At 41.7% G+C, this 20,090-nt stretch overlaps 1 protein-coding gene across 1 annotated transcript in view; it reads right to left on the bottom strand.

Annotated features, from left to right (window-relative positions):
• LOC126278654 (proline-rich protein 36-like) overlaps positions 1–20,090 on the bottom strand; it is a 443,922-nt gene that overhangs the window by 276,466 nt on the left and 147,366 nt on the right. Inside the window, exon 6 of the mRNA XM_049978868.1 lies at positions 12,197–12,300. Coding sequence (XP_049834825.1) covers positions 12,197–12,247 — 51 coding nt within the window. The 5' untranslated portion in view covers positions 12,248–12,300. The remainder of the gene's footprint in view (positions 1–12,196; positions 12,301–20,090) is intronic.

Genomic DNA, 20,090 nt, shown 5'->3' on the forward strand with positions numbered 1-20,090 from the left:
AACATAGTATGAAGATAAAAGTAAGGACAGTTTAGCTGAGGCAGATTACAGCTAAATCGAAAAAACAAACAGCTGTGGAAATAGATGTGTTTCAAAACATTAAAGAAGTATGTATTCATTCATCCATTCATTCGCATACTGTGTTCCATGAAGCACATCATGCTACAGACACTCCATGGATATGGAATGGGTTAAGTTATATATTAACAGGCAGAACTAATCATTGTCAGCTATTTTAGTAAAGTTTACTAACAGCAAATTATGACTTGAGCTACTCTGCCCAAACAGATAATTATGTAAATAACATGTATTACTTCATAAATACTGGGGGACAAACAATTACTTTGTAAATACCACTCATGTTTGGCAAGTGAGAAGTGAACGAATCAGTTCACAAACATTCAGAAGTGACTGACATGAGCAGATGGCTGAACCTATATGTCCTAAAAGAACATGAGAAATGTATATGAAGAGAGATAGATAGATTTGGGTGATATAGGTGATTCACTCCTGTGCTTCACATGTGAGAAGGTATTGTAAGACTTGAATCTTACAGTCTTATAGAGACAGGAATACGCCAGAGTCATAGTGAAATTACTTGTGGGTTCAGTAAATATAAAGTTATTTACTTTTTTGCTTTGTTTGTTTTTCCTGTGGCTTTATAGTTCAGTATGTACCTTGGCGCCTTCAGTTCTCCAGTGATCGAGGTTTCATTCCCTGCTGCACATTTTCTTCAAGTGCTCCACGACTCTTTTTGTACATGTGGTCCTCGATCGCTCCCGTTCTCTTGACCCCTGGATTTCCATCTACAGTAATATCCTTTTAAAATTTCTGTACCGCTCATCCATGCCATACGTCCTGCCCACCGCAATATGGTTGATCCCAGTATTCTTATAAAAGGGAGATGTTTACGTATAGTGTACAGCTCATGACTGTACCTCCTGATCCATCTTCCTCTTTAACATTGACGCTCCTTTCTCTCAGAGTTATCTAGCACTCAGATATCTTTTGTTGTTAATGACCAAATTCCCCGGCATATTTAAGCACTGGTCTTATAAGTGTTTTAAAAATGATTAATTCGGTGAAACAAGTTAAGTGCCTTACGGGAAATAGTTTTCTAAAGCAAAATAGATTCTAGTAATTACTGTAAATCCTTATTTACCTTTGTAAGAGGTTTCATTTGCGGGGGTGACTGTCGATGCCAGATATTTAAACTGCTAAAATCTCACAAAAGTATAATTGCCTGACGTTTCTGAGTGTTTCGTGTTCTCCTTACAGGCACTCCCAACAGCTACACAGGTACATTTTGGTTTCTGTTGGTTGATATGTAATCCTATTTTCCCGACGGCCCGCTGAAGAACAAAGGAGACTGGGCTACAGCTTTTACGATTCCATTGGCAATGAGGCCATTAAGATGACACACAAGGATGAATAAGGCAATCGATCTTGCTCTTTTCAAAGGAATCATATAGGCATTTGCCTTAAGCTATTTACGGAAGTCACAGAACATCTAAGCTGGATAACTGGACTAGGATATGAACCGTTATCCTCCTGAATGCGAGCCTAGTGTGGTTACCAGTGCGGCACTTCTTTCGGTGCTTCAAGGCAACATTAAAAAGGAGACACGCCAGCGCTCATATTGTCTCTTACACCATCCTGTGAGAATGAGATGTTTAAAACAGGGGTGAAGTAAGATGTCGATTAGTAATTTGCAGTATGTGTGGAAATGTGAGAATAATAAAAACGAAAAATGAATAAAACATTGCAAAGCGTATAGTGTAAGATTAACCATAGCCATAACTGTGTAATTTCTATGTGTAAGAGTGCATGGTGAAAATAGAGGCATAATTCAAAAATAAAAGCAGTAGGGAAATGTAATAAAAGAGAATGTACCCGATTTTGCTGAAATAGATAAATCCTTAGAAAAGCATTACATAAATTAGGGCACCAGGTTAACAACTAAACCCACAAAGAATAAAGAAATGGAGACCTATCGGAATTGGTACAACCATCTAGGTTTAAAGAAACATAAAATGTAGACTATGCAAAAAATGAAAGGAAAGAATCTGACATGTTATGTTACATGATTATTTTATAATTTAAATAGGAGCATGAAATATGAAATAAAACATAAGACGTAATTCTATACTTTTATTCTGTGGGAAATTTATAGTGAAAGAAGGCATATGTTGGCGATAATTATGGCGGGCTGCTTGTGATATCTTAATTTCACAATGAAGGGAAAACTGCTGGTGTGACAAGGGTCTGAATACTTGCGAGAGTGGGGAGGAATGGTTGAAGTTATGTAAAGGGAGCATAGTGGCATATGATAGACAGAAATATGAAAACGTATGTGTCCAACTGAAAGGTTATACACTCCACAACATATCGGTATCAAGCTCAGCATGTTCTAAAATATTTTAAAATTAAAACAGAGGTCTTCCATGAGTTGTGCCATATTGCTGAGTACCTAAGATCTTTAATGCCCCCTGAAATTAGTCTTCAAGTTTCTCATTCCTAACAGGTAAGTCAGTATATTATCAAAAAGGATACCCAAGAACCTCAAAACACCTTAGAAACTAACCAGAGGATTTTGATCGGCAACTCAAGAAAGTTAATAGTGCGATTAGTAAGGTTAAAACAGCAAGCACATGACGAGATTTCAAAAGGTGTATGTTTCCTAACTCTGGAAGTCTTCTAAAGGAATCTTACTGACTTTTTTAAGACCGTGTGTTGCATATGGAAACATACTATTGAAATCTTACATGTACAGCTCTTTTCCTCTGTGAAATAGTGAAGGCATTTCCTAGATTTACTACCGGTTATGTGCTTCTCTCTTTTCATTTCTCACTGCAACCCTTCATTTTTGTCTCTTCTCTTCATTACTTGCGTACTGCAATGTGCATTTCTCTCTCTCCCTCTACCAGCTCTTCTTTCATTCTACTGCTGCCAGTTCCGGCTAGCTAAATCTGCCTATAATTTGTCTTTATTGATGTAATTATCAAAAACAAATATAAACTGTGTTTCAATGGATTCAGCTTTTGGTTATTGGTGAAACATTGCATATTTTATTAACTAAATGAAACTCTTTTCTAGCCCTGTTTCACAAATTTTATTATTACTGTACGACTTAGGTTTTGGATTATGAGTCTATTTTCTAGCACGTAATTGTTCTCAAAGATGAGAACCAAGCAAACAACCTTTATAACTACAGAAAAATCAAACAACTAAATAAATGGTGTTTCAGAATGAATATATGTGTTTTAAGGTTCCGTAGCGTTTATTACATTCAACTCACAATTATAGACAATGCATAAAATGAAAGAGCGACTCAAATAGTTTTGTATACCTGTGTACACAGGGAAGAGTACGTGACGACCAAGAATGAGGAGTAAAGAACTTGTTGGACGAGAAAGAGTCTTTCACGCGTAGCCCCAAGCAAACAGTTTGGAAGGCTAGTTGCGATGTGACGATTCCAGTGACGTCTGTGTGGAGACACTTATCGTTTGCAGTTGTTAAAAGCTGCAAATCTTACAGAGAACGGTTTATGTGCCAACTGTACAAACTAAATATTGCTACATGGCGATGATGCGTTTCTGCGCAATGTTGTCTTCAGTGATCAATCTACATGTGAACACACATACCGTGCACTTCTGGGGGTCAGAAAATCCCTACAAGATGGTGCAGTTGCATCAAGACTCCCCTAAATTGAATGTTTTTTGTGTCATCTCTCAGAAAGAAGTTTATGGGTCTTTCCTTTTTGGTGAAGCTACTATTACTGATGTTTTTTATCTTGATGCGCTAGAACTATAGCTCTTTCCTGAACTGGAAGAAGTTGAAACACAGAACTACGTTTGACAGCAAGATGGAACGCCTTGCTACTGGCTTAATTCAGTATACGATTAGTTAAACGACTTTGTAGCCGACTGCTGGATTGGCTGTAAGGGTCGAATGACAGACCTTGTTTTGTATTACCTTCAATCGGTTCAAATGGCTCTGAGCACAATTGAACTTAACTTCTGAGGTCATCAGTCGCCTAGAACTTAGAATTAATTAAACTTAACTAACCTAAGGACATCACACACATCCATGCCCGAGGCAGGATTCGAACCTGCGACAGTAGTGGTCGCTCGGTTCCAAACTGTAGCGCCTAGAACCGCACGGCCACTCCGGCGGGCTATTACTTCCATGTTCAGGCATGATCTGATACCATGTGATTTTTATTTTTGTGGGATCATAAAGGATCATGTATGTGTGCCTCCGTACCAGTTGACGTACCTGACTTTAGAAACAGCATTTTTTATACAAGTCCTACAGACACGTTGATCAAGGTTTGGAAAGAACTTGCTTATAGATTCGATGCGTGAGAAATGGTGCTCACACTGAACAGATGTTAAAAAAACTGTTACGAAGCCTTAAAAACTCACATACTCATTTTGAAACACCTTGCAAACTGCTTAGTTTTACTAACCAACTGTTCCAACATTTTTTTGGATGTGTGTGTAAAAACATTCTTCAAATTAATCCTAGGGCTCCACAGCTGTGTGGGTTACCCAAATTCACAAACCAGAAATACCAATGTCATCAGTGGCATCTGCAATAAATGCACTAGTGGACATTACCACCAGAAGGATTAATATCATCTCGAGGAAAAATTGAACTTCACACGTAAATATAGCGTTAAAACAGTTTAGGTTTAGTGTATAATTTAAGAAATTTTAATACTGAATTGAAGAGTGTCTAGCAAATACAACAGGATGTCACTCTGAATGGAGAGAAGACTTCAGACGTAAAAGAAACTTTGGCTGTGCTCCATGAACATGTTATAGGATCATTACTTCTCACAATATACAGAAATGACGTATTAGATAATGCCAGAAGTTCCACGACACTTTTTGCAGATGACGCTGTTGTATACAGAGAACTCATGAAGCAAGAATATTGTAGCCAAGTGCAAGAAGACATGCAGAGGATCGATGCTTAGTACAGGCAGTGGCAACTGACTGTCAATACAAAAAAATTGCGAATACATAGACAGAAAGACTCTTTAACGTATTATTTACACAATTGCAGAACAATCACTGGTAGCAGTTACTTCCATAGAATATCTAGTAGTAGGTATACGGAGCGATTTGAAATGGAATGACCACACAAAATTAGTTGCAAGTAAGGCAGATGCCAGACTGAGATTCATTGGAGAAACCCTCAGGAAATGTCCACCAAAAAAGGAGGTAGCTTACAGAACACTAGTACGACCAGTACTTGAATATTGATTACCATTATGGGATCCATACAAGATGGGACTGGTAGAGGAAATCGAGAAGCTCCAAGGAAGGGCAGCAAGTTTCGTTACAGGTTCATGTAGTAAGCACAAAAGTGTTACAGAGGAGATCAACCAAATCCAGTGGCGGGCTCTACAAGAGAGGCATTCTGCATCAAACTGGGCGTAACTGTTAAAGTTCTCGAGAGTGTGTGTTCCAAGAAGAGTCGACAAATTCATCTCCTCCGCCAATGTACATGTAACGAAAAGACCATGAAGGTAAAATCAGACACATTCCACCCAACAGGGAACGTTACCGGCGTTCGTTCTTCCCGTGAACTATTCGTGACTGCAACAGGAAAGTGGGGGGAAATGATAGCGGTACACAAAGTACCCTCTGCCACACACCGGAAGGAGGCTTGCGGAGTATAGCTGTAGGAGTAAGATTCTAACAAATGCAAACTTAGTCTCTTTTGATGCACACAGCTTGTTCTCAAGCTTTCCTGTGAAAGATTGTATAGATATTGTATCACAATCACTTATTTTACACCACAACAACAGCTGAGTATAATTAGTACAGTGGATTGTTGTTTTAATCAAAATTATTTCTGCTTTCAAGAGAGCAAGCACATGGTCTGGCAATGGGTTCATCCCTATCCTGCTTGCAGCTAAAATGTTCAAAGACAAGTGGCAGACTGATTTTCTTAAGAGTGAACCACTGGAAAAACAAGTTGGATATTGGTATAGAAACGTCGTCATATTCTCCGCATGTGGCAAGATTCCATTGCACAAATACAGAGTTTCATGGGAAAATGTGGCACGCTAACATATAGGTCAGTATTGAGTTACGGGGCTCCGCCATTAATTTCCTACACAACAACTTGCAGATAGAAAGTAGCAACCAGAAAATTAAAATTACAGAAAATACTCCTTGAGTGATACATTCATCGCAGCTTTCTCGTAACATTCTACAGCCCACAAACAAACAGTATTCCACTACATGATCCACCATTCCCTCTATCTATCCCCATGTCCCAAGAAAACTGAGCTAGCACTCAATGCAATAAAAATAATGAATTTCATTCCAACATTATTAAGAAAATTCTCAATAAAAAATTGGAGGAGCAAGCCAGATCGCTACTGTACCCTGCGAGCAACGTAGATAGACGGAAAAAGAAATGGTGCAATTTACTTTTTGTAGGTAAAACTTCAAATAGGACAAGCAACATTTTAAAGGCAAATGGTTTCTATGTGTTTGTATATGTCCTACAGACAGCAGGTATATGTTTCTTCAGTTCAAAAACTAATCAACCAGCCATCATAGACATGGCCTTCGCAGGATCATTTGGCGAAGTATCGGTCTCGATATATCAGACAGACTCAGCCCTAGGCCCAGAAAACTGGAGATTTAGGAAGAAAGATTCAGCCTTTGCTTAGATCAAAAACACATATACATAACAGATGTCGAAGTCCTACACATCGAGAAAAAGGGTACAAAACTGACTCAGTTATAAATATTAGAAATTAAGAAACAGATGTATGAATCCCACATTTATTGTTGAATGAGCAGGTTCACTTCAATTATCCACACCTTTTAGACAAGGTTACATCTGCTACATAGCCTTCATTCATGAGTCAATAAGGATAAAATTCCATTCCTGTGCATAGCCCTACTCCACTATTATGTTTAATCATAGTTATTGCAAATGTTGTCCTAATGAATTTCTAAAGCCGTATAAAAGTGTCAAAAGAGATAACTTTTACAGTTTAAGCAATAATCTACAGGTTAAGATGTGTTCGTCCTTGCTTGGTTCTCATGTTTGGGATCAGTTATGTACTATAAAATAGGCATACAACCCAGAACATGGGTCGTACAGTTTGCAAAACAACAGTGAAAAAATATTTCATTTAGTCCTGCTATAGCTATTACTGTTTTCATTTTTTATACCATATGTATTTCTTAGTGTTTGATTCCATGCTAGACGTAAAACCTCGAACAATATGTGTGTTATTATCATTCACATCGACATCACCACCCATTTACAGCCATCTGAGATCGACCGCTCTACACTTTTCGTTCACCTCGTTCTTCAGGTGTACACAAACAAGTCACTCCTGCATGTTTTCTAATGTCATTAGCCATCTTCCATTAAGTAGCCATAATGACTATAACGCAAAAGAGGAAGAATGTTAGACATAAGAGAGAGACTTAGCGTCCTAATCTTAGCAGGATAAATAAATAAATCTGTGAGCCTCTAAGCACACTAAATTTAGAAATCAGTATCCCGCCAGTTAATAGTATGTGGAAAAGGAAATAACTGGTTAACAAAAAAAAAAAAAAATGGTTCAAATGGCTCTGAGTACTATGGGACTTAACATCTGTGGTCATCAGTCCCCTAGAACTTAGAACTACTTAAACCTAACTAACCTAAGGACATCACACACATCCATGCCAAAGGCAGGATTCGAACCTGCGACCGTAGCAGTCGCGCGGTTCCGGACTCAGCCCCTAGAACCGCTATACCACCGCGGCCGGCTAACTGGTTAACAGCTGCATTCAATATAAATCATTAGAGTGAGCTATGCAGAGCTGAAGTATATCTGAGCACATCTCCAGTTCACATTTTATGTTAGAAAATCGAATAAATTTGAAGCATTCTAAACTACTGCTAAGTGCCTTATTGGCTGTGCGAAATACCGCAAGAAACTTGCCTTTATTTTGAGTTTGAGCGAGCTGTATTTTCTATGATGCATTAAGAACTGTTTCACATACATTACCAATGACGGGATCTGTCGCTAAACAGTTTTAATGTACTTATTTTCTTACATTCTGCTGGCCGAGGTGGCCAAGCGGTTCTAGGCGCTACAGTCTGGAATCGCGAGACCGCTACGGTCACAGGTTCGAATCCTGCCTCGGGCATGGATGTGTGTCATGTCCTTAGGTTAGTTAGGTTTAAGTAGTTCTAAGTTCTAGGGGACTGATGACCTTAGAAGTTAAGTCCCATAGTGCTCAGAGCCATTTGAATCATTTTTCTTACATTCTCTGTTCTGGCCTTAAGGTTTCCTCTAAGTGCTTGTGATTTTAGTGACCACAGGTTAGTCCACATGGCTCAAAACAGTGAGAAATATGCACAATGGAATTTCCCGTGGAGAAAGAACATGTACCGTGTCAGGAATTCTGCGTATAGTAAAAGCATCTCCCTCCTTCTGGGGTGGGAGCCTATTGAATAACAACATTCCTTACATCTTTAGGAGGCAATACAGCCTTTCATTACGTAGCCGGTCATGTATTTTGTCTTCTGTGCCACTCTCTTCATTTCAGAGGAGCACATCAAATGCTCTCAATTACTTGTTATATGCAGGTGTAAATGATAACTGTTTACATCGTAACACAACGATGTAGGTGAAGTCGAAACGAAACATTTGATATGGAAACAGCCGCAAATCGTCCTACAAAAGCCACCGAAACTCCAGGCCTTATGTGTGCCCCTTGAGATAATGGCTAAAAAGGACATCAAACTTAAAAACCCCAGTAACTTTTTACAAAATATAACACTGACGTTTGTGTAAACTTAACTTTAAAATATTGAAAATTTTAACAGAATAAATCGTTTTGTTTGCCTGGCCTTCTTATTACAAAAGCCTGTGCTTCTAAGGATTAATTTTAGATTGAATTGTAAACGCAATTAGTTTTTGAATAATTTTTACGTTAGTTTTCTTTCATTACCCTTAAGGGAAAGTTTACATTAGTAGTGTTGACGAAATAGCCAACTGAGTTTTTGACGAAAGATAGTGATCGGATGTTGCAAATATCGCGCAGCTTGCTAGAGATGTAGCTTGTGCGGCCTTTGTAGGCCAATTTGAGGCTGTTTCTCAGCTTGATAGACCGCAAGTGTCCTACTATATCAAACAGTTCGTCCCGACTTCTGCTTCACCACGGTGATCTGTAAACAGTTATCGTTTATACCCTGTATATTCCACAATCTGTTAACTGCCCTTACAATATTTTCCCCTTTGTGATGCTCTCTAGCAACACAGAAGTTATTTTTTGCCCTCGACACACATATTATCATCCTAGCAGTTCTTGTAGTTAGTATTTTCCGCATTTCTTTGAAAGAATAACCTAATAGCTAAATGCATTTCATTTGTGTTTATTTTTTAATTTGGAAGAATAATAATTTTATTGTCGTCATTAAGAAATATCATCTGCAAGAAATAAACTTAAAGTGCTTTTGAATTTCCATTTTATTTTAATGATAAATACCGTCCGCATGTAGTAAATATCTTCTTCTTCTCCTGCACTTCAAGGTTTTGGCACTTGTATCTGTTACATCTTCATTCTTCACTGCCACCTCGTTCTGGGTCTTACTATGTCCCTTCTTCTTCTTTGCTGGTGAAACATGGTCTGATTCGCAACTCTCTCTACACTCTTTCTCTGTCGGTGATGTTTCCGTAACGTTTTATTTGCTTCAATTTTTTCATTAATATTATGAATATCTAGATGACTCGTAATAACTTCATTTTTTTCGTGGTCTTCTCTGATAACAACTTTCACTTTCCTGAGAAATCTCATTTCTGCTGTTTGTAATTTACTTTTATCACTTTCATTAGGGAATCACTTCCATACACCCACTGGAAGCGTAGCTATGATTTTAGAAAATTAAATTTTTTTTTGCTTCTGTATTTTGTTTTGGAATGTTTTGTTTAACATTCCACATGCTGAATGATATTTGTTAGTCTCATCCATATCATAGCTTATACTGAACCCCAAAAACAAACTGAGGCTCCAGTGGGATATTATCTGTTATTACTTACTGGGTATTTCCCATCATGAAGCATGATTTTAGTTTTCGTTATTGATATACTGAAGTTATTTTCTCTTCTCCCTAACTAACGTAACTTATACACTGCTTTTTGTAGCTCATCTTCGCCTTCGTCCAAAATTGTTACATCATCTACATAAATAAGGATATTAACATTCTTATTTCTATCAATCTGCTTACTGGTATTTGCTTCCTGTCGCCACTTATTAACCAAATCATTTATTTACATATTAAATGAGCCTTGTTTAAGTCTCTTTTTGGTAGTAATTTCCTCAGTTTTATTTTTGTCAGCTTTTGTTATTATTTTGGTGTCCTTGATCAGCTTTTTATAGCTCCAAAAAGATGTATGGGAACTTTAGTCATTATCTGCAACGGTTTGTTTCTTTTCACACTTTCAAAAGCTTTTTCTTTAGGCATTATCTGCCATAGTTTATTTCTTTTCACACATTCAGAAGCTTTATCGAAGTCAATAAAAGGTGCTTGCCTATGTGGCTCTAAACTGAGTGATAAATATATTATCACTACATAAACAGTCTTTCCTGAGTCCACTTTCTTCTTCTAATTGGAGTACCTCTATTATGGCTTTTATACGATTATTAATTATTTCTGCAGATATTCTCTAGACAGAGTTTAGGAGGCTAATTCCTCTATAATTATTACACTTGTTTCTTTGATATTTAATAAAAATTTATATCATTTGCAAATTTACGAAGTCTTTGGTATTCTACATCAATGCCAAATATCATTAAATAGATAGAATAAACTAAAGCGACCAGCACATTTTAAAATTTCCATATTATCACTATCTGTTCCACACGTTTTCCTGTTTTTCATACGTTTTAAGACTACTTGCAGTTCTCCCATTGTGGATGAATCCATACTACTGTAATATAATGTGGTCTCTTCTTCCTCCAATTCCGAATCTTCTATTCATCACATCTACAGTATCTTTCTTTGCTCTGTCTAATTGTTTCGTTAGTATATAGGCAAAAGTTTGCCTAGCATGAATATCATGTTCTACTTTAATTATGAAATGATCCGACCACTTTCGGTATGCTAAGCTACTTCTTTGCTCGGTACGGTTCCGTTTTTGCTTGTAATCATCTTCGGTTTCTTGTGTTTTATTCTACAGGAGTTTGTTGTGGGCTCTGTCTTTTTCTTCAGCGGCTTTAGCCATAATTTCATTCCTCACACTTATTCCTTCTTTTTTCCTAAACTTGTTCTTCTTTCCCAGTGCCTCTTTCTATGTATTGTTATTCTTCTGGCATTCTTTCTCTACATCCTGAACAGTTGGAGTAGCCAGGAAACACTTCTGTACCCGACTTTGATAATTTTTTAATACTGTTTTGTTTCAGAATGTTACAATAAAGACATCTTCACGCTTTGTCTGTCTTCTTGGCATAAGCTTCTTACACTTAGCTAACATTATAACTACTGCGATATATAAATAGTGATTTGAACAGGTATTGTTTCCTCGTTGTACCTGTAGTACATCCTGAACCTGATTATCTATCATCTCGCTGACGGCAACGTGGTTTATTATGTGTCTGATATTTTTCTGAAATAATGTGTTATTGATTGTTGAGTTGATAAATAAATATTAAATTCTTTATTAATTTCGTGTCGTCCTGTTAATGTGATATGATTCCATTTCTCCACAAAGTGAATTCAAAGGAAAAAAGATCTTTAAATCTTTTCTTTACTATTTGACTTTTTATAAATGTTTGTTGTCTTAATGATTATAATAAGAAGAGTTTCTGTAAGAAAACTGTAGTGTAATGAAACATAGTTCTGAGCAGCCAAAAGAGACAGGAAAGTAAAGGTAAGCAATGGCGTCCGTGTTTCCTAACTGTTTAGCAGCTAATTATTACCTCGGTGCTGTATTTTTTAAAATGGTTCACAGACCCAGAGGACCAACAGCAGTGACTGGTAAATGGTTTAACACATAACGAAAGCCAGATATTGAAAACACATAACAGACACACATATATGAGAGACAGAGTGATTTATAAAATACGTTGTGCATTTCATGTTTATATTGGACGAGCATAAAAGAAAAGTTGTTTTTACATGAGGAACAAGTTGGGGAAAATGGTTTCTGCTATGAGCGCACCTGCGAGCCAGAGTCCCCGCGGAAGGCCGGCGACCTGGTGAGAGGTGGCATGCGGTGTGCGGCGCTCCTGGAAGGCGCGCGCTGATCTTCCGGTGCGACGGGGCCTGCAACAGCGACAAAGTGGTAGGCGTGTCTCCTCCGTCGTACTGTGCCTCCGCACTCCAGGTACACACAGCGTCACTAATTTTCAACATTTGTTTACATAAGTGACTGCAATATATTGACTATGTGGACAAGTTTTACAACCGTAAAACACTTCAACAAGAGACTGAAGGTTGCTTCAGTGTTCTGCATTCACTTGTGCCACCTTGTTGTAATACAGGGTGTTTATAAATGAACATCGGGGTTCTTAACGCTTTATAATGTTTATTGCATTAAACCTACAGTTATAAATGATATGTCAAATGAAAGAGCAACTGAAACAGTTTTGTTTGGCACCAGTGTGCATGCGCAGCGCGCAATGTTTCCGCCCAATCCGCTAGATTGGTTGAACTTCACTGTATCCAAGCGCTGGACAGGTCGCAAGGGGCCCAATGAAAGGGCTTGCTTTGCGTGGCCTCCACGTTCACCCGACTTAACGCCATGCGATTTTTTCCTTTGGGGCTTCATCAAGGGTCGTGTGTACGTGCCTTCGCTACCAGCAGACCTCCCTGAATTAAGAAACCGGACTGAAGCACCTGTCGCTACAGTCACTGAAGACATATTTATCAACGTTTAGGAAGAACTCGGCTTTAGACTTGCTGTGTGCCGTGTGACAAATGATGCTCACATCGAACATTTATAAGGTTCTTGGTAAAACTGTTTGAGTTGCTCTTTCATTTGACATATCATTTATAACTTTAAGTTTAATATAATAAATATTATAAAGCGTTAAAACCCCGATATTCATTTATAAACATCCTGTATTTCATTCCGTATCGATTCCAGAGCAGTCAGTTGCTGGCTATGTTCCGTGACGCACGAAACTAGGCTGCATAACAAAATTGAAGAGTCGCTTTTTTGAAACCCCATCATTTTCTGTCATTGCGACGCAGAAGTTCGGAATCTGGCTCCGAGAGGCCCACAGCCTTCCCCTGTGACGGTGCAGAACCGTGGCGCCGTCCGACCTCTCTCTCCAGCTCAGCGGAGCTTCAAACAGCAGCGTGTCGCCACATGCCAAAACTATGCCACAGCTCATACGTTCGCAAGAGGTGTAAGTTGGTTTAATAATGTTCTGTTAGCATCAGAGTTCACCACAATTCTGCTCAGCGCCACCTCGGACGTGTCAGACCGCCTCTTTCCAACATCTCACCCCTCCCCTTGACGCCTCTGGCGTGACGGTGGTAACTGCGATGGCCAGCGACGAAATCAGACTGTTTTCTACTGGGTAGCTAGGAAAATAGTCCGGACACACCGCTGTTCACATTCGACACGAAAAGGCCTCAGGTGGTGTAATAAAGGGCGTGAATAAAACCACTGCTTCCCTTCAGGTGTACATTTTCACACATTTCGCTGCCGAAAACGACATTTTACAGTGCGGTGTGCAACAGGACGATATTATTGGCCACCCTGGACATTGACAACCCCCCTCCCCCCCCCCCCCCCTGTCTGTGGACATTACGCATTACTGCAACTCCACTAAACATGAGCTGACCCCTTCGTAGTGTATCGTGACATCAGTTTTTTCTCTGGTGTAAACAGTGACACCATCGGGGATCGTTCAAAATCGTACAATGAAAACTGAATATGATCCAAAGCCGAAAACGGTGTTAACGCTCTTTTTTTTTCTTAATTGAGTTTCGATTCCCCCCGAAGGGGGCGGGCTGGAAGCAGCTTAGTAAGCCGCTCTTCAGCCTACAGAATTTGCCTTAAAACGAGGAAGGTAATAAACAATAAAAACAGGCGATAAAATCGGAGACTTAAAAGGTAACATGGCGGAAAAAATCGTGGAACTTAAAACATAGAAACAAAGGGATGATGATGCTAGTAAAATACATATGAAGCAGACAGGTAAAATAATAGACAGACAATTAAAAAATACGGCGACAGTCTGGTTTCTGTTCGTAAGAGACATAAAATTCACACCCAGCGACAGCATGATTTCTGTTCACAACATTTTGGAAAGACGAACAACACAACTTTGCCGGCCGGAGTGGCCGAGCTGTTCTAGGCGCTTCAGTCTGGAACCGCAAGACTGCTACGGTCGCAGGTTCGAATCCTGCCTCGAGCTTGGATGTGTGTGATGTCCTTACGTTAGTTAGGTTTAAGTAGGTGTAAGTTCTAGGGGACTGATGAGCTCAGAAGTTAAGTCCCATAGTGCTCAGAGCCATTCTTTGAACACTGAACTTTCACTGGAACACTGCACTAAAAAGTTGTCAAATATGGAAATATGGCATACCACAGCTGAGGCCAGGTGGGGGGAACCTTTACAGATGATGGAGGACAAGGACCCATAAGGAGGGGGGGGGGGGGGTGCTGGGCAGACGCTACAGGGAATGGTTAAGGCAGAGTAGTGGAATACAAAAGAACTCGGGGGGGGGGGGGGGAGGGAGGTAGGGAGAGGATAGGCGGGGATAAAACAGGATGAAAGGGGGGGGGGGAAGAGGGAGCCAAGGCAAAGGACGGAGGAAAGGAGGGGGGAGTGAGGATCAGAGTCGATAGGAGCGATAAATGGAGGTAGAGAGGGCTGTTAACGCTCTTTCATGTCTCCTTTTTCGCACTCTGCTGTGACGTGTGCACAGACTGCTACGGTACTGACGCAGACTTGTATGAAACAGCAAAGGGCAGCTCTGAAACTTCCTAGTTCGCCAACGCAGTTTGTGCCATACGCGCCCCCTTTGTTGGGTACTTGAAGAATGTCTCCGTGCAGAGGCACCAGTTCACCGATCCTAACCTGCCGGCGGCATAGACATCCATGGAGACACTAGCGCCGGCTGGCCGCATACGAGGACTGAGGTGTGAATAAAGGGCTGCCTATCTCAACGGCGGGTAACTATCGATGGACGGCCGTTTCTCTGTAGGGGCATTCTGAAAGTGTGCAACAAAGGTGCGCAAGTGGCTCCGGAGACGTTGCACAATTGTTTTCCTCGGTCACCCGTAAGAAAGCCGCGTGATTTCAACGCTAGCCTTAGCAGTTGGGGCCTCCGTCACAGATGCGCCAAGAAGAGGGCGTGCAGTGTTGAAAAGTGGCGGTGCGACCCCTCTTCGTCATGTGACGCGTCCACGGTGAGTTGAGCGCAATTGTGGTGTTATTTGGTGCCAACGTGACGTCATTAATGCACCTCATACATCACATGAGCCTGTGGGCTCTGGCCATTTTTTGCACGTTCGACACGTTGCCATTCGAATCGTCGCCAAGCCAGAGGGTGACGCTCTCGCACCATCACAAAGGAAATCTATAGGCAAATTGCACAAAATTTTAAACTTTTGCGCTGCTATAGGAGAAAATGACGCGCTATCAAAAAATTACCCTATAATTTTGTTGCGTAATGTACACTCCTGGAATTTGAAATAAGAACACCGTGAATTCATTGTCCCAGGAAGGGGAAACTTAATTGACACATACCTGGGGTTAGATACATCACATGATCACACTGACAGAACCACAGGCACATAGACACAGGCAACAGAGCATGCACAATGTCTGCACTAGTACAGTGTATATCCACCTTTTGCAGAAATGCAGGCTGCAATTCTCCCATGGAGACGATCGTAGAGATGCTGGATGTAGTCCTGTGGAACGGCTTGCCATGCCATTTCCACCTGGCGCCTCAGTTGGACCAGCGATAGTGCTGGACGTGCAGACCGCGTGAGACGACGCTTCATCCAGTCCCAAACATACTCAATGGGGGACAGATCCGGAGATCTTGTTGGCCAGAGTAGTTGACTTACACCTTCTAGAGCACGTTGGGTGGCACGGGATACATGCGGACGTGCATTGTCCTGTTGGAACAGCAAGTTCCCTTGCCGGTCTAGGAATGGTAGAACGATGGGTTCGATGACGGTTTGGATGTACCGTGCACTATTCTGTGTCCCCTCGACGATCACCAGAGGTGTACGGCCAGTGTAGGAGATCGCTCCCCACACCATGATGCCGGGTGTTGGCCCTGTGTGCCTCGGTCGTATGCAGTCCTGATTGTGGCGCTCACCTGCACGGCGCCAAACACGCATACGACCATCATTGGCACCAAGGCAGAAGCGACTCTCATTGCTGAAGACGACACGTCTCCATTCGTCCCTCCATTCACGCCTGTCGCGACACCACTGGAGGCGGGCTGCACGATGTTGGGGCGTGAGCGGAAGACGGCCTAACGGTGTGCGGGACCGTAGCGCAGCTTCATGGAGACGGTTGCGAATGGTCCTCGCCGATACCCCAGGAGCAACAGTGTCCCTAATTTGCTGGGAAGTGGCGGTGCGGTCCCCTACGGCACTGCGTAGGATCCTACGGTCTTGGCGTGCATCCGTGCGACGCTGCCGTCCGGTCCCAGGTCGACGGGCACGTGCACCTTCCGCCGACCACTGGCGACAACATCGATGTACTGTGGAGACCTCACGCCCCACGTGTTGAGCAATTCGGCGGTACGTCCACCCGGCCCCCCGCATGCCCACTATACGCCCTCGCTCAAAGCCCGTCAACTGCTCATACGGTTCACGTCCACGCTGTCGCGGCTTGCTACCAGTGTTAAAAGACTGCGATGGAGTTCCGTATGCCACGGCAAACTGTCTGTCACTGACGGCGGCGGTGCACAAATGCTGCGCAGCTAGCGCCATTCGACGGCCAACACCGCGGTTCCTGGTGTGTCCGCTGTGCCGTGCGTGTGATCATTGCTTGTACAGCCCTCTCGCAGTGTCCGGAGCAAGTATGGTGGGTCTGACACACCGGTGTCAATGTGTTCTTTTTTCCATTTCCAGGAGTGTATTTGGCACGAGTTTCTTCTTCTGCCGGGGACCTTACGAACTGTTTTGCTTTCCACAGTTCGAACACTGAAGATGCCCGATTCGTACGCCGCCTTCCTGTACGTTCCTGGGTCACTGATCGCTCTGCTTTCTCCTAATGTGGCTATTCTGTCAACTACGACGTACTGGACACCAAATCCTGCTCTGAGGCTCTAGTTTCCGACGTGCCACAGACATGCGTCTCCATCTGCACGTCACAAATAGTCCGTTTCCATGGCGTTTGTCATATTCTCGGTGACAATTGCGATATATCAAAATTCCGCGCTATGTGTTGCACTTACTCCTACCGCAGTTTAATATATCTGTGCTGTAGTGTTTTTCCTTACTGTGGATGACCAAAACGTAGAATTCAGACTTCTACTTGTTTCCTTGGCGAGGAAAGACTCTTCCACAAGTCAGTTTCATGTTTCCCATCTGCTGACAGAACAAAGGCAAGGTGCCGTTATTCTTCCTTGCTCCTCATCGTTTGTCCCTCAATATGCAAATATACTGATGCTCAACGGCTGCAACATATTTAAATTTGTCATAATTTCTGTTCCTTTCCAAGGCAGTCTTTAGCTTGCGTGACATGAATGAAATATGTTCATCATTTGCTGTCACAGTCTAATTCCCTACTCCCATTTTCATTCTTGAACACTGTGTTATTCACTTCCTTAATATTTGTTGAAGGGAAACATTCAAAGGCTGGGGGAGTGACAACAATCCTGTGTTATTCCTTTGGCGTGTGGAGAAAAGTTAGGAAATATCCATTCCCGTTTTTATTTGGCATTGTGTGCTGCACATACCTTGTAGACTGCCTCCATCGTTACTTATGCTGCTAGTTTGAAATATCTCAAATACGCTTTGCAGGGGAACAGTATCGTAAACGAACTAAAGAAACATATACCTGTATAGTCAGCACAATCAAGGTTGTCACCCTTTTTTTTTTAATAGATGAGGCTCATATATCCAATATTCCATACATCTTGGGCATCTTCGACCATACTCTCACACAAAATTATAACAATAAGTTTCAATAAAAATCGTGGCCAACAGTTCACCAGATCAGCAGCCTCCAAGTCCAATATCTTTACCGTACCTCATACCTCCAATCCATATATGTAACTGTATATGCATGTAAATAATTTACAAAAAAAAACTATAATTTAACATGAGAAACAAGATTTACAAAAATCAAATGATTTTTTGTGCGAATCCGAAAAACTGTACGAAGTAACCAGTTTAAAGAAAAGAAAGACATCGTTTAGTACCAATGGCCATAAAAAATACTGGACGCATATACACTGCGTTTCTGCATGATTTCTACCTTCTCAAGTTTCGTCATGGCGAACAAGAGGGACTACAGATTAAGAACATTAAAAAAAAAAAAAGAGGTTGAATGCATGTTTAACTGTATAAATGTCGGAGCTGTCGGCCTAGCGCTTACGAAATTATTATAATTCAAGAAGAAGGATTTAGGTAATTAAGTGAAATACGAATATAGATTAAGCAAGCTCTCCGATGAAGGCGTTATCTGCCCTAGACAAGGACGGACTATACGGGTGGATATATAGCCGGAAAAAAGAAAAAAAAGTCGTGCAGAGCGTGCCTGAAAACAGAGAAGTCGCGAGATCGAATGCGGTCGAGGCACGGAATTTTTTCAGTGTGCTTTTAACCTGTCAATAATGTGAAGAGTCTCTAGCAACTACAAGCGGGTCTGATTGCACGCTAAACTGCAGGTAGCTTGTGCCCTTTCCGTGGCAGGAGTACTGCCGTGTGTAAGGGACACGCAAGTCGCCGAAGTAGCGTTCAGTTGAAAGACACGCACCAGGCCGTTGGGGAAACCGAAATCATTACTTTTACTACGGAATAAATACTTGTAAACGTTTAAACATTAATTTGTATTGTGAGGCGGTGCAAAGACACCCTTCCACTTACTCTGTGTGTATGAGATGTAATGGTGTTGGAATTCTGTGGCACACAACGCCATGCGCAGCCACTCACAGACCTCCTGTTCTAACTGCAGCAGTGTGTGCTCTTCGTTGTGGCTGACAGGTGGTTCTGCAGTACTCCGGGCAGACATCGCTCTATGTTGCTGCCCAAACACCCATGACGTTCGAGTTCAATCCGCTTTTACTCCATTTTTTACCGTTTTATTTTCTCTCCACTCTTCTCTGCATTTGAAGTTTACACATATATGTCTCCAAAATCTTCCGTTACCCTAACATTTCTCTTGTAAGATCTCATATTTTGCTGGCGCTGATGATACACGTACAATCTTCCGCGTGTGCGCTACCGCATTGTTCTGTCTACTTAGCACAATACTTCAACAACGTAGCCCCATCATTATCACCAGGTGCTCCTTGACGTTCTAAAGTGTAAGAGGGGCCGGTCTTTCTTTTATGGCTGCCCCTTAACACTCCCTCCCACCCCTCAGCCCCTAGTCACTCACCCCCTTCGCCTTCCCGCGGTCCTGGCTTCTGGGGTGTTCCGCGTTCCGTCGGCTATCACTCCGTACGTTATGGGAGAGGCGCCGAGGTTTTTTGACAGTGTTGTTAGGGAGAATAATGAGGTTAAGCTGGAAGAAAATAATATCGCCAGAGATATATCTGAGCAAGGCATGAGATTCTGCCTTAAAATCAATGAAAGAGCGCCAGAAGGCTTAAATTATGCCGCAAACAGGTGAATCACTTACACACCATCTGTACGCGGGGCAGCGTGCCGAACGCTTCGAACAGGCATGGAGTGCCTGGGATCAGATGGAACACTAAACACCGAAGCCAGGGCCGCGGAAAGGCGAAGGGAACGGGTAGCCATTTGAAGCATTTGTCAGGTGGACACCGACGTCACATTTTGTGTTGGCACTGGACAATCTGAATTTGAAATTTCTACGGAGGGGTGAGACGGGAAGATCGATTGGGAGCTCGCATGTCGGACTGTGCGACTGAGAGAACACAAGTGAGCTGTAGCTGCACGCCGC

The sequence above is a fragment of the Schistocerca gregaria genome, chromosome 6, assembly GCF_023897955.1.
Source record: "Schistocerca gregaria isolate iqSchGreg1 chromosome 6, iqSchGreg1.2, whole genome shotgun sequence".
Classification (NCBI taxonomy): domain Eukaryota; kingdom Metazoa; phylum Arthropoda; class Insecta; order Orthoptera; family Acrididae; genus Schistocerca; species Schistocerca gregaria.